Source organism: Fusarium flagelliforme (assembly GCF_020744385.1).
Source record: "Fusarium flagelliforme strain FIESC 12 MPI-CAGE-AA-0113 chromosome Unknown B0J16scaffold_7, whole genome shotgun sequence".
NCBI classification, from domain to species: Eukaryota; Fungi; Ascomycota; class Sordariomycetes; order Hypocreales; family Nectriaceae; genus Fusarium; species Fusarium flagelliforme.
This window is the reverse complement of record NW_025763509.1, coordinates 2,000,822-2,023,234: the sequence shown is the minus strand read 5'-3', so window position 1 is coordinate 2,023,234 and position 22,413 is coordinate 2,000,822. Positions and strand designations below refer to the sequence as shown.

The 22,413-nt window shown below is 47.9% G+C and overlaps 10 protein-coding genes across 10 annotated transcripts; 6 read left to right on the top strand and 4 right to left on the bottom strand.

The window, feature by feature from the left end:
• Window positions 1–402: 402 nt before the first annotated feature.
• On the top strand, window positions 403–1,176 carry B0J16DRAFT_404686 (putative rhamnogalacturonan acetyltransferase; the record flags this gene model as incomplete). Its single annotated transcript, XM_046132819.1, has 2 exons — window positions 403–777; window positions 823–1,176. The coding sequence occupies 2 exons, from the start codon at window positions 403–405 to the stop codon at window positions 1,174–1,176; spliced, it is 729 nt and encodes a 242-aa protein (XP_045979218.1).
• Window positions 1,177–1,311: 135 nt separating this feature from the next.
• On the bottom strand, window positions 1,312–2,498 carry B0J16DRAFT_375646 (monooxygenase). Its single transcript, XM_046130710.1, has 2 exons — window positions 1,705–2,498; window positions 1,312–1,656 (listed from the first exon to the last, which is right to left on the bottom strand). Exons 1-2 carry the CDS (start codon window positions 2,435–2,437, stop codon window positions 1,373–1,375), a joined length of 1,017 nt encoding a protein of 338 aa, XP_045979217.1. The 5' UTR covers window positions 2,438–2,498; the 3' UTR covers window positions 1,312–1,372.
• A 1,679-nt stretch (window positions 2,499–4,177) lies between these two features.
• Window positions 4,178–5,362, top strand: B0J16DRAFT_349305 (uncharacterized protein). The gene has a single exon (XM_046128881.1). It carries the CDS (start codon window positions 4,465–4,467, stop codon window positions 5,353–5,355), a length of 891 nt encoding a protein of 296 aa, XP_045979216.1. The 5' UTR covers window positions 4,178–4,464; the 3' UTR covers window positions 5,356–5,362.
• On the bottom strand, window positions 5,360–6,751 carry B0J16DRAFT_310423 (putative gibberellin 3-beta hydroxylase). The gene is made up of 3 exons (XM_046124962.1): window positions 6,333–6,751; window positions 6,120–6,282; window positions 5,360–6,069 (listed from the first exon to the last, which is right to left on the bottom strand). Exons 1-3 carry the CDS (start codon window positions 6,558–6,560, stop codon window positions 5,390–5,392), a joined length of 1,071 nt encoding a protein of 356 aa, XP_045979215.1. The 5' UTR covers window positions 6,561–6,751; the 3' UTR covers window positions 5,360–5,389.
• Window positions 6,752–6,971: 220 nt separating this feature from the next.
• B0J16DRAFT_292722 (NCS1 nucleoside transporter) lies at window positions 6,972–9,138 on the top strand. Its single transcript, XM_046124340.1, has 3 exons — window positions 6,972–7,330; window positions 7,387–7,530; window positions 7,586–9,138. Exons 1-3 carry the CDS (start codon window positions 7,103–7,105, stop codon window positions 8,897–8,899), a joined length of 1,686 nt encoding a protein of 561 aa, XP_045979214.1. The 5' UTR covers window positions 6,972–7,102; the 3' UTR covers window positions 8,900–9,138.
• A 792-nt stretch (window positions 9,139–9,930) lies between these two features.
• On the top strand, window positions 9,931–11,324 carry B0J16DRAFT_273671 (acyl-CoA dehydrogenase/oxidase; the record flags this gene model as incomplete). The annotated part of the gene is made up of 3 exons (XM_046123650.1): window positions 9,931–10,431; window positions 10,485–11,116; window positions 11,171–11,324. The coding sequence occupies 3 exons, from the start codon at window positions 9,931–9,933 to the stop codon at window positions 11,322–11,324; spliced, it is 1,287 nt and encodes a 428-aa protein (XP_045979213.1).
• Window positions 11,325–12,313: 989 nt separating this feature from the next.
• On the top strand, window positions 12,314–12,998 carry B0J16DRAFT_185783 (uncharacterized protein). The gene is made up of 2 exons (XM_046122709.1): window positions 12,314–12,604; window positions 12,657–12,998. Exons 1-2 carry the CDS (start codon window positions 12,446–12,448, stop codon window positions 12,834–12,836), a joined length of 339 nt encoding a protein of 112 aa, XP_045979212.1. The 5' UTR covers window positions 12,314–12,445; the 3' UTR covers window positions 12,837–12,998.
• A 530-nt stretch (window positions 12,999–13,528) lies between these two features.
• On the bottom strand, window positions 13,529–15,055 carry B0J16DRAFT_349298 (uncharacterized protein). Its single transcript, XM_046128880.1, has 2 exons — window positions 14,677–15,055; window positions 13,529–14,625 (listed from the first exon to the last, which is right to left on the bottom strand). The coding sequence occupies exon 2, from the start codon at window positions 14,357–14,359 to the stop codon at window positions 13,793–13,795; it is 567 nt and encodes a 188-aa protein (XP_045979211.1). The 5' UTR covers window positions 14,360–14,625; window positions 14,677–15,055; the 3' UTR covers window positions 13,529–13,792.
• Window positions 15,056–18,293: 3,238 nt separating this feature from the next.
• Window positions 18,294–20,187, top strand: B0J16DRAFT_375640 (uncharacterized protein; the record flags this gene model as incomplete). The annotated part of the gene is made up of 5 exons (XM_046130709.1): window positions 18,294–18,601; window positions 18,653–18,920; window positions 18,969–19,367; window positions 19,422–19,742; window positions 19,795–20,187. The coding sequence occupies 5 exons, from the start codon at window positions 18,294–18,296 to the stop codon at window positions 20,122–20,124; spliced, it is 1,626 nt and encodes a 541-aa protein (XP_045979210.1). The 3' UTR covers window positions 20,125–20,187.
• Window positions 20,188–20,197: 10 nt separating this feature from the next.
• Window positions 20,198–22,154, bottom strand: B0J16DRAFT_292717 (cytochrome P450). Its single transcript, XM_046124339.1, has 3 exons — window positions 21,868–22,154; window positions 20,986–21,819; window positions 20,198–20,936 (listed from the first exon to the last, which is right to left on the bottom strand). Exons 1-3 carry the CDS (start codon window positions 21,998–22,000, stop codon window positions 20,251–20,253), a joined length of 1,653 nt encoding a protein of 550 aa, XP_045979209.1. The 5' UTR covers window positions 22,001–22,154; the 3' UTR covers window positions 20,198–20,250.
• Between the last annotated feature and the right edge of the window lie 259 nt (window positions 22,155–22,413).

Sequence of the window (22,413 nt, the reverse complement as noted above, 5' to 3'; positions counted from 1 at the left end):
GCAAGCGTGCAGTCAGTCATGAGTTTTGTGGAGGTGAGTCCCGGGTTGACATAAGCGGGACCTCGGCTTCACTATTCTCCGCCAGTTTGTCTGGCCTCTGAAAGCTTGTCTCGGAGCTTCGGGCTATCTGAAGCCGATTGCAAATGCCGAGGTACAATGCATCCCAGAGTCTGGGGGCAGCACTTGCTGGCGTTAGTTAGCATTGAAATTGATGCCCCCAAAGTCAACAACACACATCCATTGGTGGATTTATTACACTTTCTGAGCCGTGGACAGCCAAAAGATCACTGAGCAATTGAGCACGTAAAGAGATATTGAAGTATATAAACTATATGAAGAGATATGATTCATAGAATTGATTTGTCTCTGCCTAAAGTGAAGATCGAATCATCCTAGTCCAAAATGAAATTCTTAACCATTGTATCGACAGTCCTAAGCATCTTGGGCAGTGTCCAAGCCGCTAAATCGCCCTTCTTCATCCTGACAGGCGACTCTACAGTTGCTACTGGAGGCGGCTGGGGCGATGCGCTCATCAACGGAACCAAGAAGCCCGGCGGCGGAATCAATCTTGCGAAGAATGGCGCTACCACTGTCTCCTTCCGAGATCAAGGCCTTTGGGACAAAGCACTAGAGCAGATCAACACTCAGAAGAAGAAACACGAGGCGATCGTTACCATCCAGTTCGGCCACAATGATCAAAAGACTCTTACTCTGGAACAATACTCTGATAACCTTTCTACTATGATCGGTGAGGTCAAGAGTGCTGGCGGAACTGCGGTAAGTTGATTTCTAGTTTCTTGACCACATATCTGATGTCTTTAGATTATCATCACGTCACTCACCCGTCGTACATTCAAGGACGGCAGTGTGGTCGAGAACCTCATTAAAGAGAGAGACGCTGCGATTGCTGTAGCAAACAAGGCTGGTGTTCAGTATCTGGATCTGAACACGGCAAGTACCAAATACGTCAACGCCATTGGCCAAGAGAACGCGGACAAATACAACGAGATAGAAGGAGACCGCACGCATCTCAATTTCTCTGGAAAGATTGTTTTTGGAAGGATGGTGGCTGATATGTTGGTTCAGAAGAGGCGTGATCTGGCTCGATATATCAGGAGCAACAAGAAGCTGACCAAGCTCATTGGGGATGGAGTTTATGCGACTGGGCAGGAGTAGCTTAATATAGTGTATGGAGACTGGAGGAGCATGGTTAGCTGATAGTGATAGGCTGTTCGAACAGCCAGGCCACCTCAACTCTGTTAACACCGCAATCTAGGGAAGGCTGAGAATAGTAGATGTTTGCTTGAAAATGTTCTCTTTTGGCAACTAAGTGGTATCTTTGTCATAATAAAGCAGTTCTAAAGCTAACTAATTACATATCGGAGTAAGTGTAGCAGAGAGGACCAGCTTGGGTGTCCATGTAATCCTTCACCACAGGCTCCTTATCAGCAAGGTACAAGACAGGCATCTTGTCAGTGATCTTGGCATCAACGGTTCCCTCTGGGGTGACTCGCATGCCAGTGTAATCAGAGAGACGGGTCTCGTTGCGTCCTTGCCACTTAGCCCAAGCACGGTCGACGTTGGCGTGGTGGAGGAAGAAAAGAGGCTCGTTGGGGGAAGTAGCAGGACCCATGTCACCAAAGATGACACTGTGGACTGTGAAGATGTTAGCATAAAGAAACGATCGAGGAATGATATACATACTCTGAGCGTGAGGAAGACCCTCAAGCATGTTGGACATATCCTTGTAGGTATCAAAGGCGTAGATAGTGTTCATGACCTTAGAGTTGTAGGCGGTGATCTGCATATCACCAAGGATCTGGTCGCCGTTCTCATCCGTGCCCAGACCACCGTTAAACTCACGAGTGAAGCAGTGCAGACGGTCACCGGGAGTGTTCATATCGGGCCATCCCATAGCAAGGGTCAAGTTGGTGTTGGCAAAAGGACCATCAACGACACAGCGACCAAAGCCAGGAACATCACTACCAGTGCGCTGGCCATCACCACCGAAACCCGTCTTGGGGTCAAAGATGGGCGAGTTCTTCATATCCTCCTTATCAGCATCAATAGTCCAGTCCCAGTAAGGCTGAACACCCTTATAGTCGCACTCATCCCTGAGAAGATCCTCGTGAAGCTGGACGAACCAACGGTGCCAGGGAAGAAAGTTGGCGACGAAGTGAATCTCAGTGTTGAGCTTGAAGTGGGTGTAGACGAGGTCGTCCATGCGGCTTGTAACAGCGTTGATGTGGGCGTACTTCTTCTCGGGAAGGTTGCGGGCGCAGACAGCAGCTCGAAGGTATTCTTTCTTTTCGGCGCCGGTGAGTTCGCGCCATTCCTTTCGGACGACGGGGTCTTTGCAAGTGTTGGTGGCGCGTGTGAGAGGGCTGGCGAGAGATGTGGCGGCCAGGGCCAGACTGAGAAGAGTTTGGACAAGCATTTTAACGAGTGTTGGGAACGAGTGTTGGGAACGAATGTGATGTCTTAACGAGTGACAGAGTATCAAGTCCAATTGGTGTGGGTTGGATGGAAGAGATCTAGAAGTAACGACCCAACCTTATATACCACGCGGATTGATCAGTGACATGGATAACTCACCTCTTCGCTCCGTATACTCGGGTTTACCCTCCCACTAGTTCCTCGGCATTGCAATGGACTAGTAAAAGAAGCATAAAGAGCCAATCAGTGACTCACTTTAGCTGTCAAATCTATAAATACGAGCTTGGATACTCGGCCATCTCCTTCTTCTAGAAGCCAAGCGCGTTGAAACCGCTTAGCATTTTTCCTTGTGGAGTCTACGATCCCCATAATCTTCTTTTAATAGCTGCAAGAACTGGGGGTGGCCGGATGCCAGGCTGGATCGAGACTAGCCAGGGGCTCGGACCAGACTTGAATGATGTAACGTCACTGAAAATCGTCCGAGGCTCGTGTAGCTTAGGGATTAATTTCAATGGCATAAACTGGAAAGTTTAACAATGCCGTTAGTAATTGGAGTACTGCAAGAAACATAATGATGAACTGCATGAGAGAGGCTACTGACTTGGAAAAAGTATATATCAATATATTGTTAAGCTTATTAACTGAGGTGTGATATAGCAGGTCAACAAAAAGATATTTGCAATAGAAGGATTAATTATTGTAAAAGTCGGTTATTCTTTTGCTCAATTCAATGGAATAGAATCTCTGACTTCTGAAGCTAAAACAGTCCATTGTCTTAACAGGCCTTGCCTAGCAATAGCTGCCACCTGCCTGATTTTTCGCCTAACTGAAACCTCGCCTCGAAGTAACGCCGCTACACGAAGATATAGAACATGGCTGAAGATTATTGCTTGCTAGTATCACATGAAAGACAGACTCAAACCACTTGTGAGGAAATATCTAGCCATATATTATTAACAAGGCATCATGCTTCAACCCCCAACCTGTCTTCCTTTGCTAGCAGTCCAGAAAGAGAATTCAGTGGAAAGACTACTGACATATCCGTATATGTAGCGAGCTCTTGAACAAATACAGCTGAGACTAGCGATGGTTATTAAACAATCAAGAAGCAGGCTCAGTAACAGTGACTAACGAGTTCTTGTTTTCCAGCTATCCTGGAGGAGCACGTGACTGCGCTATTGCCTCTTATCTGTTCAATAGCTTCACTCTCCTCAACAATCCCATTGCCTATCTAATGCCATCTAACGGTACAAAAACGCGAAGAATCACGCGCGCATGCGACTTTTGCCATCGTCGAGGACTTAGGTGTAAGCCGGTAGAAAATGCCTCGCCCGACAATCAAGCCTCATGTCAAACCTGCATCGAGTTTGGAGAACTGTGTACTCGCAATCGGAAGGCAAAGAAGCGCGGGACCAAACGACTCAATGCAAGGTTTTCGTCAGAATCAAGTCAAATCATTGCGGGATCAACCTTGACTCCCAAAGTGGCGATCTCATCAGAAAGTAGAAAGGTCATCACAGAGTTATTGGACGTCTATCTCGATACTGTCCACCCGATGTAAGCATCGCCATCTTGCTTGATACACAGATTACTCATCGCAGCAGGTTCCCATTGTTTTGTGAAAGAGAATTATGGGTTAAATGGCGAGACGGCTCTTTCCCAGCCAGCGCCTCAGACTATATGAATCTGATTTGCATGTGCGCACTCAGCGCCCTCCATGCGAATAATCGCGCACTATTTAGTGATGGCTCGCCCACTTCGGAAACATCGTCATTAGCTCAAAATTACTTAACCGAAGCAGAGACACTGGTTGCTAGTTTCGATGAGACTACTGGACCCGTAGAACTTATCCGTTCTTACGGGTTTCTGGCTCTTGTTGGAGCGCAAAGCGGAAACAGCATACTACTTGACAAATACCTTGGCCTGTTCCATACCATATCGTCCCGCACAAACTTTCACGACGAAGCCAACTGGCCCACGAATATTAGCGATTGTGAGAGAGAAGTCAGGCGCCGTCTTTGGTGGGCTATGTATAGACTCGAGGTCCACACGGCGTGCATGTTTGGTACCATGATTCGATGTTCAGAGAGCCAATGTGACATCGGATATCCTTCTGGTCTTCATCATCCCGCCTTTGTTTCGGGCCGCGATGGGCAGTTCGAGGACTGGTTTTCTGGTTGGAACCTCACAACGGATCTGTATCGTCTGCTGGAACACGCTGTGCTCAGTCTCCGCTTCAGGCGCCGGAAGCAAAAGTCAATATTGCAAGACTACTACGGACCGAATATCTCCCAGATCATGTCCAGGTTGTCAGAGCTACAGGGTCAGATTCTCCCCCAATTTGAGTCGGTCGCGTCTCGGTCATCCGACAGCGGCAGGAACCGCTGCGGCTTCCAAACGTGCAACATCCTCTGTACAATTCATCTCGCCCGAATGATGGCTTCGCTCGCTAACCAACAAGACATTGAGAGTGTATGTCAAGCCGCACGAGATATGATGACCAACATGAGCTCAATCCCACACGAGTATATACGTGCCACTGGATCGCCGCTCTTGCAACAACTCGCTGGAGTGGGACATATGCTTCTGAGTACAGCCAAGAAAGACGAAGCGACGAGTCTATTCTACCATGACTTTAAAGAGACAATGAATTTGATCGTTGAGTTTCTGACTCGCTTCAGCGAGTTTAGTCAGCTGGCTGCGGATGCGAAAACTAGGATATGTACAGAGCTGAGAGAGCTTGACAGGCAAGTCCAAAGTGTTGATGCAACTGCGGCTGTCGAGGGGGACGGGAGCTTAGGCGAAGTCATTGATCCAATGTCATACTTGGACCTTACACTGCTTGATGGGGCATTCAATTACCAAGATTTCATAAATGGTAACCTTCTGAAAGGGTTTGCATGGCCGGATATGGGATAGCTTTGAGGAGATGCACGTAGTAACAATTGACTACCTAAGTCGAACCCTGCACATTCCTATTATTGGTGCTCTTTTGCTTGTTTGTCCTCCATGCGTAGTATTCTCCCCCAGTCATAACAGGGTACTTCATAGGGTTAGTCTCGCTGACACAGATAGCCACAGGCTCCAGCAGCTTGTTCCTATCAAACCCAAAGAAGAAAGGCGCCGAGTATCTCTCACGTCCACTCTTATTAATCACCCGATGAACCGTAGAGACGAAAAAGTCATTCGTCTGTCGCATGAAGCAGTCTGCGATGTTAACCACCAGGGATCCAGGGATAGGTTTTGCCTTAACCCATGTGCCACTCTTGCTCAACACTTCGAGACCACCAGCAGAGTCTTGAGTAACCATCGTGAAGCACTCAACGTCTGTATGTGCGCCGATGCCGTTTTGATCGTCTGCTGAGTGGCTCTGTTCTGGGTAGTGCAAAATACGCATACCTGCTTCTGGCTTGCGGATATACTCATCGAAAGAGTTCTCTGGTAAGTGGAGAGCGAGTGCAAAGATGCGCGTCAGTTGACGTGCTAGACGGAGGAGTTCGGTGTGGTAGGCGTAGAGACCCTCTCGGAATCCGGGGACATCGGTGGGCCAGATACTTGCTGAGGGCTCACAATCTTTAACTGCTTCGGGGTCTTCTTTAGGGTCATAAGCCCAGTTGAAGGCTTCGCTCAGGTCTTACAGATGACGTTAGCAGACGAAATGCGATTTTTACTGGGCACTCTACCTTGGTGTTTCCATCCATTGCGGTTATAGCACTTCATAGGATGATATCCAACATACTCGTTGGGTACTAACCCAGTAAACACCTCCATCTTCTTCTCCTCCGGCAAAGCAAAGAAACGCTTAGCTTGCCCTAGAGCACCCTCGGCATACTTCTCATCCACGCCCTACGATAAAGTTAGATAGCTTATCTGTTGCTGTACTAGCTAAGACTCACATGGTTGATCAAATAAAAGAACCCGATCTCTCGTGATGCAGTGCGTATCTCATTAGCCACAGCCTTACGGTCTTCGAGCTTGTCACTCCAGATTCTGGATGCATCGATAACTGGGATGATATCGAGCTCGGTTGATTGGTTGGAATTGAAGCTGAAGACTTTTCCGTTTTGAAGGGTCACAGTCTTGGCTGTGCTTGTTGGGGTGGTTTCTGTTGCTGATGGAGCCATGGCTGTTTCGTGATAGAGGACTGAATGGTATCCTGGAGAGGTCTGCTGGATTATTAGAATCAAAACCGTTGAACTTGCTTGCTGTCATTTATATGCTCGACTTAATCTGCGACAGTAGCATTGGGGATTTTCTGCTAGACGTTCTCGAGACTTTCCTCAGTTACCTGACTGTGATTGAACTGATAAGCTGCTAAACTGTTAAACTGCTAAACTCTGTGTCAAGTGATAAGACAGCCTGATATCTCGGCGAATGAGAAACCCCTGATTAACCGTTATCACTTCCCCGCATTGTTATCGTGTTAGCCGATCAACGGTTACCTTTTATCCCAGGTTAGCGGAGACGAACTTGTTGCCTATCAGCGCTAGCTTCATCCGATGTACCCCAGATAAAGCAATCTCGAAACAGATCGTGGGTAGTTCCAGATACGATTATCAAGATGAAGTGCATATTAAAAGCAGATATCCCTTGCAGTAAAGTAATCGCTTTGAGCATTGGAATACTTTTGTTTGATCATCTGGGATCTTCATCATAAACCCTCGCCATGGTACAATCATCAACTTTCTCAAGCTGGGTCTCCAAGTTCGAGGTCCAGCGTGATGAAGACGCTGATGTCGATATCTACGTCAACAAAGATACTCGCCCACTTCCACCTTCACGACGTCCTTATGGCCCTTGGGAGTTTGTCGGCTTGTGGATGGTGACCGGATCATTCAACGTCGGAGGTTGGACAACAGGCTCTGCCTTGATCTCGCTTGGTCTTAATGTCTGGGTGAGTGTTTCGTAACACTTGATGGTGCAATAGGAGAACTGACATCCTCACCTTAGCAATCTATGCTGGCTATAGTAGTTGCGCACACTATTGCTGGACTCCTCTGTGTTGCTGGAGGCCATCCTGGTGCTAAATGGCACATCGGCTTTCCGTTGTGGATGAAGCAGAACTGGGGAATCTGGGGATATCTCTTCCCCATGGTGAGTCTATATCAGCTCTGTAATCTGGGAAATACCACGGCTAATCCTTTTGTAGGCTATCCGTGTTTTCTTATCATTTGTCTGGACATCTACCAACGTCTGGTATGGCTGTCAATGTCTCAAAGTACTCCTCACCTGCATCTGGCCTTCGTTCCGAGACCTCAACACCGAGTTAGCTGGCGGAACCATGCAAACATGCGACATAGTATCTTTCGTTCTATACCTTGTCCTCTGCGTACCATTGGTAGCGCTCAGTCCCGAGAACTACCGAAAGCCATTCTTTGTTGCATCGACAACTGTCGCCGCTACTGTGTTTGCTCTTCTCATCTGGTCAACCGTCAAGGCTCAGGGTGGTGGTGCACTCTTAGCCGATGTATCAGGCGTCTCTGGTATTGCCACAGCCAAAGGAGGACAACTCGGATGGGCCTTTGTTGCTGCTATTACTGCTAATATTGGTGGTATTGCTACACATATGTGGTCACAGTCAGACTATACACGGTACGCTCGCAAGCCAGGCGATCAGATACTAGCTCAGCTTATCATGGTTCCTCTCGGTACCATCGTTGTCGGCTGCATCGGCATTATTTGCACGTCTTGCGCAGCAACCCTTTACCCCGATAATGAGAAGCTGCTATGGCAGCCGTACGTCTTCCTCGATACTATCCGAGAACAGGAGAACAACCAGGGAGCTAGAGCCGGCGTTGCGTTTGCTAGCATTGCGTTTATGTTTTCTCAGTTCGGTATGGTTGTTGCGTCCAACCTTGTTGTCGCTGGCATCGATTTGGCCGCTCTTCTCCCACGCTGGTTCACTATTCGACGTGGAGCTTATGCGACTCTTGCCTCTGCGTTCATAATGCAACCTTGGTCACTCCTCAACAGTGCCACCAATTTCTTAACTGTCGTCGGCAGTTTCAACGTCTTTCTTGGGCCATTGATGGGCATCATGTTCGCCGATTACTTCATCCTTCGCAAACGTACCATTAAGCTCACTGAACTATACGCCAACTCACAAGAGAGTATCTACTGGTACAGCAAAGGCTGGAACTGGCGTGCTGCTATAGCATGGGGTCTTGGCGTGTGGTTCTTACTTCCTGGCCTTGCGCAGAGGGGAATGGACCCCAAGGGCTTTTGGGGTGGCTGGACTCGGCTTTATCAGATTGGATGGTTTGCAGGATGTTTTGTATCTGGAACAATCTTCCTCGGTCTGGATTACTTCTGGCCTATGCCCGAGAAACTTGCTGTTGATGATATGGACTACTTTGGCACTTTCGGCGATGCTGATGTTCTTCAGGGTTTTGAGGAGAAGGGTTCTTCGAGCTCACTTCATGACGATAAACGGAAAGTTGACGAGAAGTCTTCTGAAGTTTAGCTTAAAAATCGACCTAATACATGTAGTCCACATTGGATGTCCTGCGTTTGCTGCAAATTCCACAATTCCGGCTCCTCTTATTACTACCATCATGATATTCCAAGTTGCTGCTGAGTAGTACAGTATGATATCTCATTAAGAACAATAGCCAGAGACAGCCCAAACTGCAGTACTATACCATCTGATTGATGAGTACAACGAGCGTCCCACAGTGCAATCACATTACGGGAGGTTGAGACTACTCACGCAGGTTGGGGGTGGCAAGTGAAATTCGATGGACAAATGCTAATCTATGCTAGGAGCTTAACGACATTGGTCACAAGGACGCCAGAACAAATCAAGAAATTGCACGGGTCAACCTCAAGGTAGCTCGGACGATCCGCCTTGATGGTAGCGGGGAAGAACCCGGTGATCAATCTCTCTTCCTGTACTTGGCTCCAATTGGCCGCAGTGAATATCGTGTTCACATTTCCAATTTCATTAGTGATTTCCATTGTTCGCACATCTGCTATAGAAGATTTTATAACTTCAACGAACTAGATCTTCTTTTGAGTGGTTTTTAATAACACGTTTCTTTTCTTCTTTCCTTAAGACTTTCCTAAACTGGCCTGAATATAAGCTGGACCCATCCCAGAGCGGGCCGGTGAGAATTAAGCTTGCATTGTCGGCCCCTCCTCCCGGCGAACGAACGAGCAATGCATTGAACCCTGCGGTGGGTTTTCCACAATGTTTTCGGATTTCCATCGTTGCTATTGGTTGCTATTCGCGATCTTCTTACATTTTAACCTGGTCCCGTGTAATCACCCCGTTTCGGCAGTTCAAAGATTAGCTAAGAACATGCGGATACTACCCCGCCGATACCAACGCGGGTATTAGGTATCCGGCGCTTCCATCGTCAGACTGTAACTGTATCTTGATATATAAAGCCTTCGATTGACTGGTAATATCATCTTTGCTTTTTCTACTTTCAGTATCCTACATATTACACAATCCTGACTTATATCTTTTCCTTCTATACGTTCGTGACCAGTATGGCCAACTACTCTCTCAGCGACACCCAGCAACAGCTCATCAAGGATGCTGCTTCATTTGCTGACAAGGAACTTAGCGGGGCACGTCAGACGTACCAACATCTGTCAACCCAGCGAGAAAGGTTCCTTGCAGTAAGACCATTTTTTGAGGAGATTGTCGAGGCTGGCTATCTCAAAGCCTTCATCCCTGCGCCAGATGGAGGATCCTGTGAATCCTTCCTGGGCATGTCCTTAATACTTGAAGAGTTCTATACCGCTGATACCAGTGTGAACATCGCACTTATCGGAACAGCCCTTGGGCTGATGCCATTGATCCTTGGTGGTACAAAGGAACAGAAGGACCAGTTCTTGAAACCTTTTCTCAGTGGCAAAGGTGATGCTCTTGCTAGTCTTGCCCATTCTGAGCCTACCGGTACAGCCAATTGGCTGGAGAAAGGTGGCCGAGGACTTGGTGTCACTGCGAGGAAGGAGGGAGACTATTACATCGTGAATGGCGAGAAGGTAAGCATGGAATCTTCTAAAAGTGCAGCGCAAATCTAACAGCTTCCTCGTAGCAATGGACAACCAACAGTGGTGGATGGGATAGCAAGGGCGCTGAGCTAACTTGTCTCTGCGTCCGTTACTCTGAGGACGGCGGTCCTGAAAAGCCAGATGTTGACCCCCGTGACAACATCATGATCCTACTTGTTACCCGAGATATCATTGAGCAGAACGACCCTGACGCCTACAATGTCCTTTCGGAACCTGAGCTCATGGGGCACGGCGGCGCCAGTGGCCCCCACACAAGGTATACCAACTTCAAAGTCCCCGCAGACCGTCTTCTCTGCGCACAAGGCGACGCTACAGCCAGCGTGATTGAGACAGCGTTTGGTATCACTGCTGCCTTAGTTGGAGCACTAGCGTGTGGTACCATGCGAACTGTCTTTGAATCAGCCCTCAAATTTGCCAAGGAAGATCACAGAGGCGGCAGTGTCCCGATCATCCAGAGGCAGAGTGTGGCAGATCTGCTTATCAACTGCAAGATCAAGATTGATATCTCCCGTTTGATGGTGCGCAATGCTCTGGATAGCATTGACAGGGGACGGGGCGACACTGCTAGCAGACTTGAGAGCTGCTTGCAGGCTAAGATCTACAGTGGTGAAGCTGCTGTGCAGGCAATTTGGCAGGCGATGCAGGCTGTCGGAATGTAAGTGATCCCTATCAACTGATATACGTAACATGCTAATCTAATGACTACTAGGAGATCTTACCTTGCTGATATGGGATTCGGAAATCTTCTCAATGACGCTGCTGTCTTTTCCTTGTTTGATGGAGGCAACGTTGGTGTTAGGAGGAGACAGTATGAGAGAATTATGCAAGCTGCTGATTACGAACCATGGAAGGCTTCGATGTAAATGGAATCGATAATACTTAGCTATTATTTGAATTACAGTACCTTACTAGTTGCAGCAGACTGTTCTAGTGGCTCGAAGTGATATGTGCAACTATTAAGGATCCCGACTTCCTACTAGTTATTCCTTTTAATTCAGTGTACGTCCATTAACCTAAATTCATTGATGCAGTTCCGATACCTATCCATCGGCCCTCTTAATTCGCCCTTTCAAATATCTCCTCACCCCAGTCCCAACTATCTCGGGCAGTTCCCCGACCCATAACTTTGCACAGCATTATTTGAGTTCCACTGAGCCTCCCTTCGCTCCATTCAATTATGCTCACCCTGCCGCTACAGACATCGGGATCTGGGAGCCGGACTTTTCCCTTCAGTGTCAATCAAACCCAGCATGCGGCGAGTTCTACTCATGGGTTCGTGGGGAGAATAGATCTACTTGAAATCCACTCCCAGAATGGTCCCTTCTGCATGAGACTATTCTCAAAGGGTCCACGCTGCAGGCGAGGACACCCCAGGCAGCCAGTGTTGATTTGAACTGTACTACTTGATAACTGACCTTCAAAAAAACTCAAATAGATAAATTCAGGCAGCTGCTCTATATACTGGTTGCTTTCGCTGGATACGCCACATGCCTGGAACGCTCAACGTCATGGGGCGCTTTCTCCGGGGGTCTGCTATAGACTGTGCTTTTCCTCACCAAAGCTTGCTAACTTCTCACTTCCTGCCTGTTTCTTATTATCAGAGATATCATCTAGCTGCACTATGACGATCGTTCCAGCCAATATGTTCTTTTAGAAACTGGGGCGGTCCAAATCGGGCTTGGTAAGCAGTAGTACTAAAACTTAAATAGATTATGATCTACGGTAAGCTTCTAGCTGAAACTGAGACATACAGCAACTTATTGTACTGTACTGTCATAGCGCTACGGTTGATCAAACAAAAGGAACCTTGGATAACTACCTTGGCTGCAGAAATATAAACCTTCCATACGTCATCGAGAGCCACAGTAGAGACCCAAGTCGCCTATAAATGCACACTCCCGACTTCATCTTCTGACATTCCCTTTACACTCCTCATCACTATCAACCCTTCATCTCGTAACTATATTTCCATTTACACATCACAATGGCTGATCAAGCTCGCATCCAAGACTCAAAGGAGAAGTTCCAGATGGCGTTCGATCACGTAGTGCGTGAGGAACAAGCCGCTAAGGCCCAGTATGAGCAAGAGGAATCAGCGGGCATATTGGCTGGTCTCCCATTTGACGCCTGGGTCCATCAAAATGTAAGTTCCCTTAATAAAGCTTTTTCGCAGCAGGTTTCTAAAAGCAAAGCAGTACCCTGCCTACATCGCTGCCAAGCAGCAGTATCAAGCCGCCAGAGAGTTTTATGAAATGGCACTTGAATTCGGTGACAAAGAAGGTTATCAGGCCTGGAGAGACAAGGTTAAAAAGGCAGCGGAGGAGAATATGGGGCCCGGTGGTCCGAATTGGGATCTCCTTCTGGGGCCTAACTAAGAAGAGGTCTCATATGTTATCGCGCCATTCAACTATCTAACTTAGATTTATCTTTTTTGTATGGAAGGTCCACCAATGCTCTCAATCTCCGGTATGCTGTGTTAGAATCGTTGTTGATAAGCTAGTACTGCACAGAGCATACTACCTGTTAGGAGAGCAGAGCCTCTTATAGCGTGGATGCGTGAGTCATGCATATACAATTTAGAAAGTATCCTATCACTCGAAGTCGCAATAGATCAGTTGAATCGCTCATAGAATCAATCCTTCAGGTTGTGGGAGGCAATCGACCAGTCTTGCCTCGAGCCCTTGTTAGCACCACGCATCTACTTGCTCCCGTATAGTAGTTGCGCATGCAGCGATGTCCATACCATCATCTCCAGACTGATCCAAAAGTTATCTGCTCTTTTTCGGGACCTCAAGTGTATACCCGTCGGTGAGACCGTCTTGCCGATGTCCAATGCAGGCCCGTAAGTGATTGCTGATATAGTGGATGGTGGTGTCCATTCTTTCATGACGATGGAAGGATGAACGTTCTGACCTGCTGGTCTTCGATGCAAGTATGCAAACACTTGCGGACGGAGGTGTGCGCGATCATCCATGTGACTGTCTAGGACAGTAAGGAATACAGCTTGTTGGGACAAGGGTGAGGCTTTAGAAAGAGCAAGGGCAATGAAGTGAGAGCTTGGGGAGCAGTGGTGACCCAGGAATTTAGTAGGGGCAGCGTTGGTCTTGGAACTATCCCACACAGACGAAGACGAGACGGAAATATTGAGGAGAATGAGAGGAGACGACATATATTGCACTCGTTCTATATGTTCCACCCTCAAGTGCTACAGTCAGAGTTCTCTGGCTGGATCACCAAATCATCAATAGTGCCAGTCTACTATGATAGTTGAACTACGATGGCGTACCGCTTACCTGGACAGCTAGTATAGTGCGTGAGCTACTACAACAGGCTAGTATTGAAGGATTACTTGCATAAAGATGAGTGATTCCCAATCTATTTCAAGAGGGACTACTGTGTCACGGAGCGACAGCGAGTACCTCAAGCTCGCTCGCTGGTGCCGGTGTAAGATGAGCGATGCCCTCACATGATCTTGGCCGCCCACGCGCTTCACTGACGGGGTCAGTGAGTAGTTCCTTGTCCGAAAGATCTGAGAACCCTTATTGAACTCCGCAGTACACATTCGGTAGGTATCGATTGGGACGGTTTGTCTTCGCAGCGTCGTGTCGCTTGAGCCTCGGGGCGGGGGAAGGTAGGACAGCAGAGCCAAGGATATGACACGTACGCTCTTCAGGCATAGACTCCAAGAGAAGGCGACTGGGACGACACGCAGGAGCTGAAGAGAAGGGGTAAGTATCATGGGGATGCAGGCAAGCGTCGAGTACGGGACCTCGCTCTCCGGGGGGCTAAACGTAGAACGAAGGTATAGATTAGTTGAACACCACGAAGTCGGCAGTGCGAGGGAATAGTCCACTGTACAGGCACAGCAGAGCGCTGCTGTTGGCTGCCCTCCAAACATGCCGATCGGGAGGATCTCTCCTTGAGGACATCAACAGACCAATCAAGCTAACGGCTACATTCTGGAGCAGACCCAGGAGTAAAATGCCGCCTGCCAGTGTGACATCGAGGATGTTCGCGCTCAAAGCTTGGTCTCGCCAACACTTGTTAGCGTCGCGGACAACGCCATGGTGCTGGGCATGTTTCATTGACTTGGTCTTTCTTCTCGGCCGTATCGTATCATTCGCTTCGTGTTCGAATCGTGGGCGGGGTCATTGTGTCGGGAAGCTGTTACCCGTGTTAGCTTGGTATGTAAAAGATTGGACGATCAATACTTACGTGTAAATTGTGTTGGAGACAGAGGCTAGCAAACAGTCATCCCTCCATGGTGCACGTCGAGGATATCACGGCGGCGTGGGTTGCAACCATAGCCAGACGCGATCGGGATGGAATGTACTGGAGGCGACACGTGAGGCTAGTGAGAAAGCGACAATAGCAATAAGAGCGTGGCAAAGCTATGGGCTGAGAGCGCGTCTAGGTCAAGAGCCCGGAAGAAGGTCGAGGTCGAGGACATTGATCGCTGCGGGAAAGACGCGAAGAGGCGATAAGCTGCAAGATGGGTGCTGTCGGTCGTTCCGATGGTCGCAAATGGAGAGTAGTTGGGCTTGCAATGATACTGGACAGTGGAGACGGTTATTCAAGTAGGACTAGAGCGCTTTACTACCTCTATCATCTCCATTATTGATGTCATTCCAAAATGCAGAAAGGCAGCACGCGTCGACTGTGCGATAAGATAAGCCGATAAGATAAAGAACCTACCCGGGACTCATATTAGACCTTGAGATGTTCCCACAAGGGGAATTATAGTAGACCTATATATGGTCCATCCCAGTATACTGAGGTGAATAATTGCGTCTTACAGCTCGTGTGACTTAATACGCAGCTTCTGTGCTAATATGAAACTCAGAAGGTCTGAATGTACTGGGCTTTTTTGTCAACATCATCAACCCAGCTGACGACCATGATGAGGAATATGGAACCTATCCTCCCACCACTCAGTAGCGAGCTTGGACAGTTCCATGCATAAAGGAAGTAAAACTGACGACAGGCACGTCTGGATCAAGCTACCAGGTAGCCGGACTGAGGAAACGTAGCGGTAAGACACTGTCATAGATGCTCTCGTAAGTCACTGTAAGCTTGAATGACTGTTAACATATGTGCCTTGATCTTCAGATTCATTTCCCTTTGCTCTCTGAACTTAGTGGATACCTGGCGCCCGTCGATTTATCGTCTCTGCGCGTCAATCTAAAATAAGCAACATCAGGTCCATGGCATTACTGCTGATTGAAGTATGGCATCCCTTTATTCTTTGAGGAATGAGTATTCTATTCAATCGCGCCGGCCACACTTATCGGTCGCCATAGCGCTCCACTAAATGTCACCTCGCTACGTAGTGATCAGCGCGTCACAGTAACCCTGCCTCTCCGTCCTACATCCGGTACATCAATCGCGCCAGCCATTAGGCTTTTCCTCACAACATCGTGCCGCATCTATGTTTCCTCATTGCCTTGCCACAAGTCGTTGTAGCCGAAAATATAAGACAATAACCTCCTAGGCATCGTTCCAGAGACCTCAACCCCGAACAGCCCCGGATACAAGACGGTCTGGGCATACAAGGAGCTCTTAAGTGCCATTGGATGCCTAAGTTTGGATTTGCCAGCCGAACCTCTAAACGTTTGTCGAGTTCGTACACTCCAATCACAAAGCTGCGACGTAAGCCTTGTAAATAGGTGGATGGAATATTGCGATAGGAATCACCCAACTCGCTGTTCTAGAAAGACTTTCTCACAACTCCATCATTTTCGTATTATCGATTGTCGGACCTGGCAAGTGGTTGAGGTGCCTGTGGGATGTCGATACGTGGTATTGTCTTGTGTATGGGGAGATCCTCCTGAGTCTGGTTCATCTTCCACTTCTGCACCAAATCCTACGAACGAGCGTAATCATTTCGACAAGGTAATCGAGGATGCTCTCATTGTAACGCAAGAGATAGGCTTCTTCTACCTTTGAGTAGATGAGATTTGCATCAACCAAATGGACGATGTCGATAAGAGTCAGCAAATGAGGCAGATGGATTTGATATACGCCAACGCTACCCTGACGATTATTGCAGCTGCAGGTGCTGGCCCAGATTATGGTTTACCCGGAATAAATGGGACCCCCAGAGTCCAACAAGAGACATTTCAATGCAAAGGCCGGACCATTATAAAGACTTTGCCTAGTGGAAAGCACACTCTCCAGGCATCTAAGTGGTACACGCGAGGTTGGACCTACCAAGAAAGTGCATTATCCAAAAGACGACTGGTTTTCACAGAGACTCAGATGCTTTTTGAATGCAACGGAATGAACTGTACTGAGGTTCTAGCGATGGACCTGGACCTCTTACATAATTACAAGAAGGGGAAAATTAATACGTTGGAGCAAGGCTGCCCTATCGCCCAAAACTCCAGGACTAGACTCTCGAGAGTTTATGGATCATGTTAGAGAATATTCAACAAAAAAGCTCACATATCGGTCCGATGCCCTCAACGCCTTCAGAGGGATTCTGAATATTTTTTGAAAAGGCTAAAAGACCAGTTTATAGCTTTTGGGGGCTTCCAATCTTTCTTACTGATGTTGACTTATCTCGTAGTAGCACCCAAATGAAGACCAGTTGGTCTAGATCAACACGCTTTGCTTTTCACCTGTTTTGGTCTGCATCTACCTATAAGTTCCAGGGTTTCGCACGCGGCGAAATTTCGTTTCCCAGTTAGTCATGGGTTGGGTGGGAAGGACCTGTGTCAGGCGGTGGAGGGATACGTCACAAGAAGAGAGAATATCTTGACGACGTTTGTGTTTTTCTGGAAGAAAATCACGGCGATAAAGTTTGCCTTGACGATATCGACTTCAATTGTCGGCCACCTTCATTACAGGACCGCTACTCCAGTGCTATCTACATTGAAGGATGGACAATGACGGTTCACATTACGGATTATCGGCAGTTACGGCAAGAATCCCAATCTAAGGGGCATCCGCATGAATGGCAAGAAGGCATCTATGTTTGCTCTTCGACGAAGTCTTACGGATCTGTCCTCTCGAAACTCGAATCTCATGACCACCTATTCACCTGTGCTCCCAATCGTACCCTTATGGCCTTTCTTCCTGTCCCAAAAAAGGATGCCTATTGTATTGACGCAATACTGCTTGAGAATGTTGGTCACCACTACGAGCGTGTTGGTCTCTTTAAGGCAGGTTATGCATGGCGTTGGTGCGAGAGTGGGAAACCGGAGCAGCTGGGAGAGAAAGGCCAACAATGTTGGACTGAACAGGACGAGTGTCAACTTGCCAGGGTTTGTTTTAAGCTTCGTTAATAAAGTAGCGTTTCAGGCCAATGTGCGCAATCAATCAAGCCATTTCATTAAATCTCAATATACTTCCGAAATTAGAGATAAGGAAAAAAGAAACCACAAGCTAGGTCTAACTAGGTTCTACCTTGGAAGTTTACAAGGTAGTGAGAGATATGTACCCGGAAACGATATCTAAACACTCTAACTACATAACGAGCTACGGCAAATCAAGCTATTCTTCTGTAGATCCTAACCCCTGTTTTGTTTATCGTTTCCCCACCAAGCGTTAATCCAGACTGGGAAGAAGTCCGGATCGACTAAACCAACACCAGTTGCATCGTGAAAAATGGACTCTTTGGGGTAAATGTCCGCTAATTGTTGCAACGTTCCCTCAATGCTAGATAAGGAGAGGCGGGGAAAGTGTCGTCTCTGTGATAGAGAACAGTACTATATAACCTTAGGTGATTTATACCTCATACAAACAAGTCTCTCGTCCCTTATTCATCATCGCCGTCAACCCAACCATTTGCCAAGTTCTGCTGATTGGGATTCAATACTTTCTTGCCAATCATGCGGATGCATATGTTTGGCCTTGTGGCCGTGGCTGCCTCGGCTACGACTTCATACATCGATAAGTTATCAGCCAACTCCAAGGAGCTTTTCACTGAAAGCATGGATTGGATGGATATGTATTATGACAGCAGAGCCGGATACTTGTATGATTTCAGCGGTGCGGCAGCTCTGCGACACGAGACTCGGAGCTCGGCATGGTACGCTTTTGGACTGTTAGCTCGGAACAAGGGTCGCGACACCTCTGAAGCCGAGAAGATTATCAGAAACATTATCACTGGGCAACACAACAATCCTGCGGATGAGTGGTGAGTTTGTTAGATACTGTGGAGAATGCATCATGAGCTGACAAGGTTGAGGTATGGCACGTACCAAATAACACCCGAGGAGCCGTTGGTGGGATCAACCAGTTATCCTGCTGATATATACAATTCATGGGACCCCAACTGGAGAGGCTTCGTTGGAACAACTTTCATCATGGCTCTTGAAGAATTCCCGAAGCTCATCAGCAAGACAACACAGGACCTGATGCTTGAATCCCTTCACAACGCTACGAAAGGTGACGAATATCGGTTTGGCAATCTGGATCCTAAGAAAGACAATCTATATCCGTCTTACAGCAATCCAGTACGTTCTCTGAATTTTAAATAGTACACCGACTAATTCTGTCCGTAGGCCATTATGCGAGCTTTCATGTCCGGATGGACTGGACGACGTCTGAAAGAGTCAAACATGACAAGAAGCGGCGAGCGATACGCCAAGGACATCATTGACCTATTTAATCGTGCTAATACTCTCTCCGAGTTCAACTCAGGTACCTACACTGGCGTCTCCCTGTACGGCCTTACGCTGTGGAGCAAGTATCTGCCCAAGGACTCGATTATGGCAAAGGCTGGGCCTGAGATGATTAAACATACTTGGGAGGCGGTGGGAGAACTTTGGCATCCGAGCATGAAGAACATGGCTGGCCCTTGGGATCGCGCGTATGGGTATGACATGAACCGGTATTTGAGTCTTATGGCGCTTTGGTTCTGGGCATTTATCGGCAAAGAGAACTCCTCTCTCATCGAAAAGGTTGGACACCATGATTAATTGATCTTAATCAAGAAGCTAATCTGGAGATGGCAGCCTCAAGTTATGTCTCATATGGCCGACTACGCATGGGCACCTCTATTTGCCGCATTAGCCAAGACTCACGAGAAGCTCATTCCCAAGCAAGTTCTCCAAGGTCTCAAAACCTTCAAGGGACAGCATAACTTTACAGGCAGCACTTACTACCCACCATTTGACACTGTCCCCCGAAACATTTCGACTTGGGTTTCAGAGGATCTTACCATTGGTGCACAGTCATTTAGACAGATATCACTCGGTGGACCTGCTCAGAGCCAAGAATCGTATAACCCCGCTGTCGTTCAATGGAATACCGGAAAAGAGGTATCGTTCATCTCGGTAAGTTAAAAGGGATAGTTTAGCAAGGGAGGAAGTGCTGATATGGTGTTAGCTTTACCCAACCGAGACCGCTCTGGACGTTCAAGTTAGTCCGGGTAGACTGCATCTCTCGTACCCTCGTGGAAACTCGAGCTCGAGGTTCTCTTTGCAGGTGGGAACCTTTACCGAACAGCCTACCATTAAGAGTTGGGATGATTTGCCAAACTTGCGCGTTAATGTCTCTGGCAACGTTGATCCCAAATACGAGTTGAGCTTTGGTGGCGCTTATGGTGGAGGTTCGCAGACTATAAGAGATTTCGAGTTGTGGAACTTTACCTACACTATGCCCACCGGTTTCGAAGGGACACCGGCCTTGACTCTTGATTTGAAGACATTGCAATGAAGGGCAAGTGTGTTACAGGAGTGGCTGAATTAGGACAAAAATCAATCACTGCAACCTCTGTAGACCAAATAGACGATTTCAAATCATATGTTGCATTATCTACCCTCCACTCTCCCTATTATATATTTACTCTGACTTTGGTGGCCACTTCACTCTCTTCTCAGCCTGAATATACAAGTTATTGGGCCGAATCAGCTGAAAGTACGGATCGTACTCAATGGGACCATCCTGCGCCAAACTGAACTTGTACCGATAAACAAGCTTGGGTAAGAAAACCTTAATCTCCTGCAAGGCAAAGTTGAAACCGACGCACATTCTCGGTCCAGTCGCAAAAGGGATGTATGACCCAGGAGGTCTATTCTTGACCTGTTCCGTATCCCAACGATCGGGGTCAAAACGACCTGGATTCTCCCACACGTCTTTGTTGTTGTGCATGTGATGTAGTGCTGAGATGACTACTGCGCCCTTGGGGAGACGATATCCGCCTGGTAGGATCATATCTACCTTTGCTGTGCGACCAGGTTGGAAAGAGGGATTGTGAAGACGCTGTGTTTCCTTGATGAATTTGTCGAGGAATGTTAGTTTGGCTGTGGTGTCGGCTGTGACTTGGGTATCTTCGTCCCAGTCGTTGTCGATGAGTTCTTGGAGAAGACGGTCTTGGTTTCCTGGGTACTTGACCAGACTGTAGATCAACCATGATAGGAGGGAGGATGTGGTTGTGAAGCCGGCAGCTGTGGCGACGAGGAGGGCGGGGGCGAATTGCGAAGGTGGGAGCTTGTTGCCCTTGTTATCAGTTGCTCGGAGGAAGTAGTCTGGCGATAGTTAGTATGCATTTAAACAGTAGCTTGTTGGATGACTTACCAACAACGTTGTCAGCCTTGAGAGCCGCATCCTGAAGCTCAAGATCCTCCTGGCCCTTCGAAGCCCTGGCAATGGACTCATCCATCATCTCCATAATCCTAGCCATAGTATCCTTCACCTTCTTAGGATCACCAAATGGCATCTTAGCATACCAAGCACCCATAGAGGACACACGCTTATTCAGTTCCAAGTTCTCAGCGATCTTGAGAACCATCTCATGCAGCGGCGCATCAACTTCCTCAAAGTGGGCAAAGTCCATGCCCAAAACCAGCTTGCCTACAGCTTGCGACCCAAGCTTAAGCATATACTGGTAGACATTCCAGGCCTCGCCCTTTTGGTCAAGCTCGTCAAAGACCTTGAATGATGACTCAACCGTGCGCTGCATGGTAGGCGCATAATGCCTGACAGCCTTCGGTCCCAACGCCGGCGGAAGGAACTTGTGCGCAAGTCTCCACTGCTCAGTATCCGTATCGGCCAAAAACACGCCTGCTTCTTGATTCTTGATAGGATGAAGAGGATGGCCCGGAACGATGTCCTTGGTGAAGTAGTGGTCTTCAGCAAGGAAAATATTCGACAATTCAGCACTGTTGGTTTGGTACAGACGGTTGCCCATGCTGTTCGTGGTGAAAAGCGGTCCGTACTTCTCGAAGAGTCGTTGGTGGTTGCCGAGATGGTCGGGGTAGATTTCGAGATAGTTGCCAAAGTATGGGATGCCCGCGGGGCCGGGAACTTCGCGGACGGCGTTACCGTTGATGGAGACTGCGATGGGCTCGTCCGTCTCGAGGACTTCGGAGACGGCGTTGAGCTTGCGGTCATCGTGGACGAAACCGACACCTAAAAATGTTAAATAGGTGAGTCTTGGGAATCCGACTTGGAGCTTACCATTTGGCTTGACGATTGCAAAGTGTGATGCGACGATGCCCTGTAGCTCTTCAAAGTCTACATTGGGCGGTAGCTCGATTTCTCGAGCTGTAGAGGCAGCTTCGCCTAGTAAATGGAATTGTTTTGTTGACATGGTAAATAAGCCTTGAATGAACTGAGACTGTGGCTCAAAAACTGATCAACGGGCCAAGAGTCGTTTATCGGTTATAAAGAGAATCTTAAGCTTGCAGAAATACTGGAGCATGAGAAAGGAGTCTCGCTTCAACATCTCGCCGCGAAAACCCCATGCAGCCTGCATGATAAGAGAATATTATGGAGTATGCAACGCATGTGCATCAACGCTAAAAATGACGTTTGGACCAAGTCTCATGTAAATTTTACCGTTACATCCGTCAATCTTTTTCTATTCCCGCCTTTTCGAAAATCTGGGCCTGATCAATATCTCTCTTCCCATTGGGCGTTCATCGGGATGAGCCGGCACTTGCGGCACTCGCGGCTTTTGCGCGGAATTGCATAAAGAGCAAAGATCATATTTTGGTACGTGAG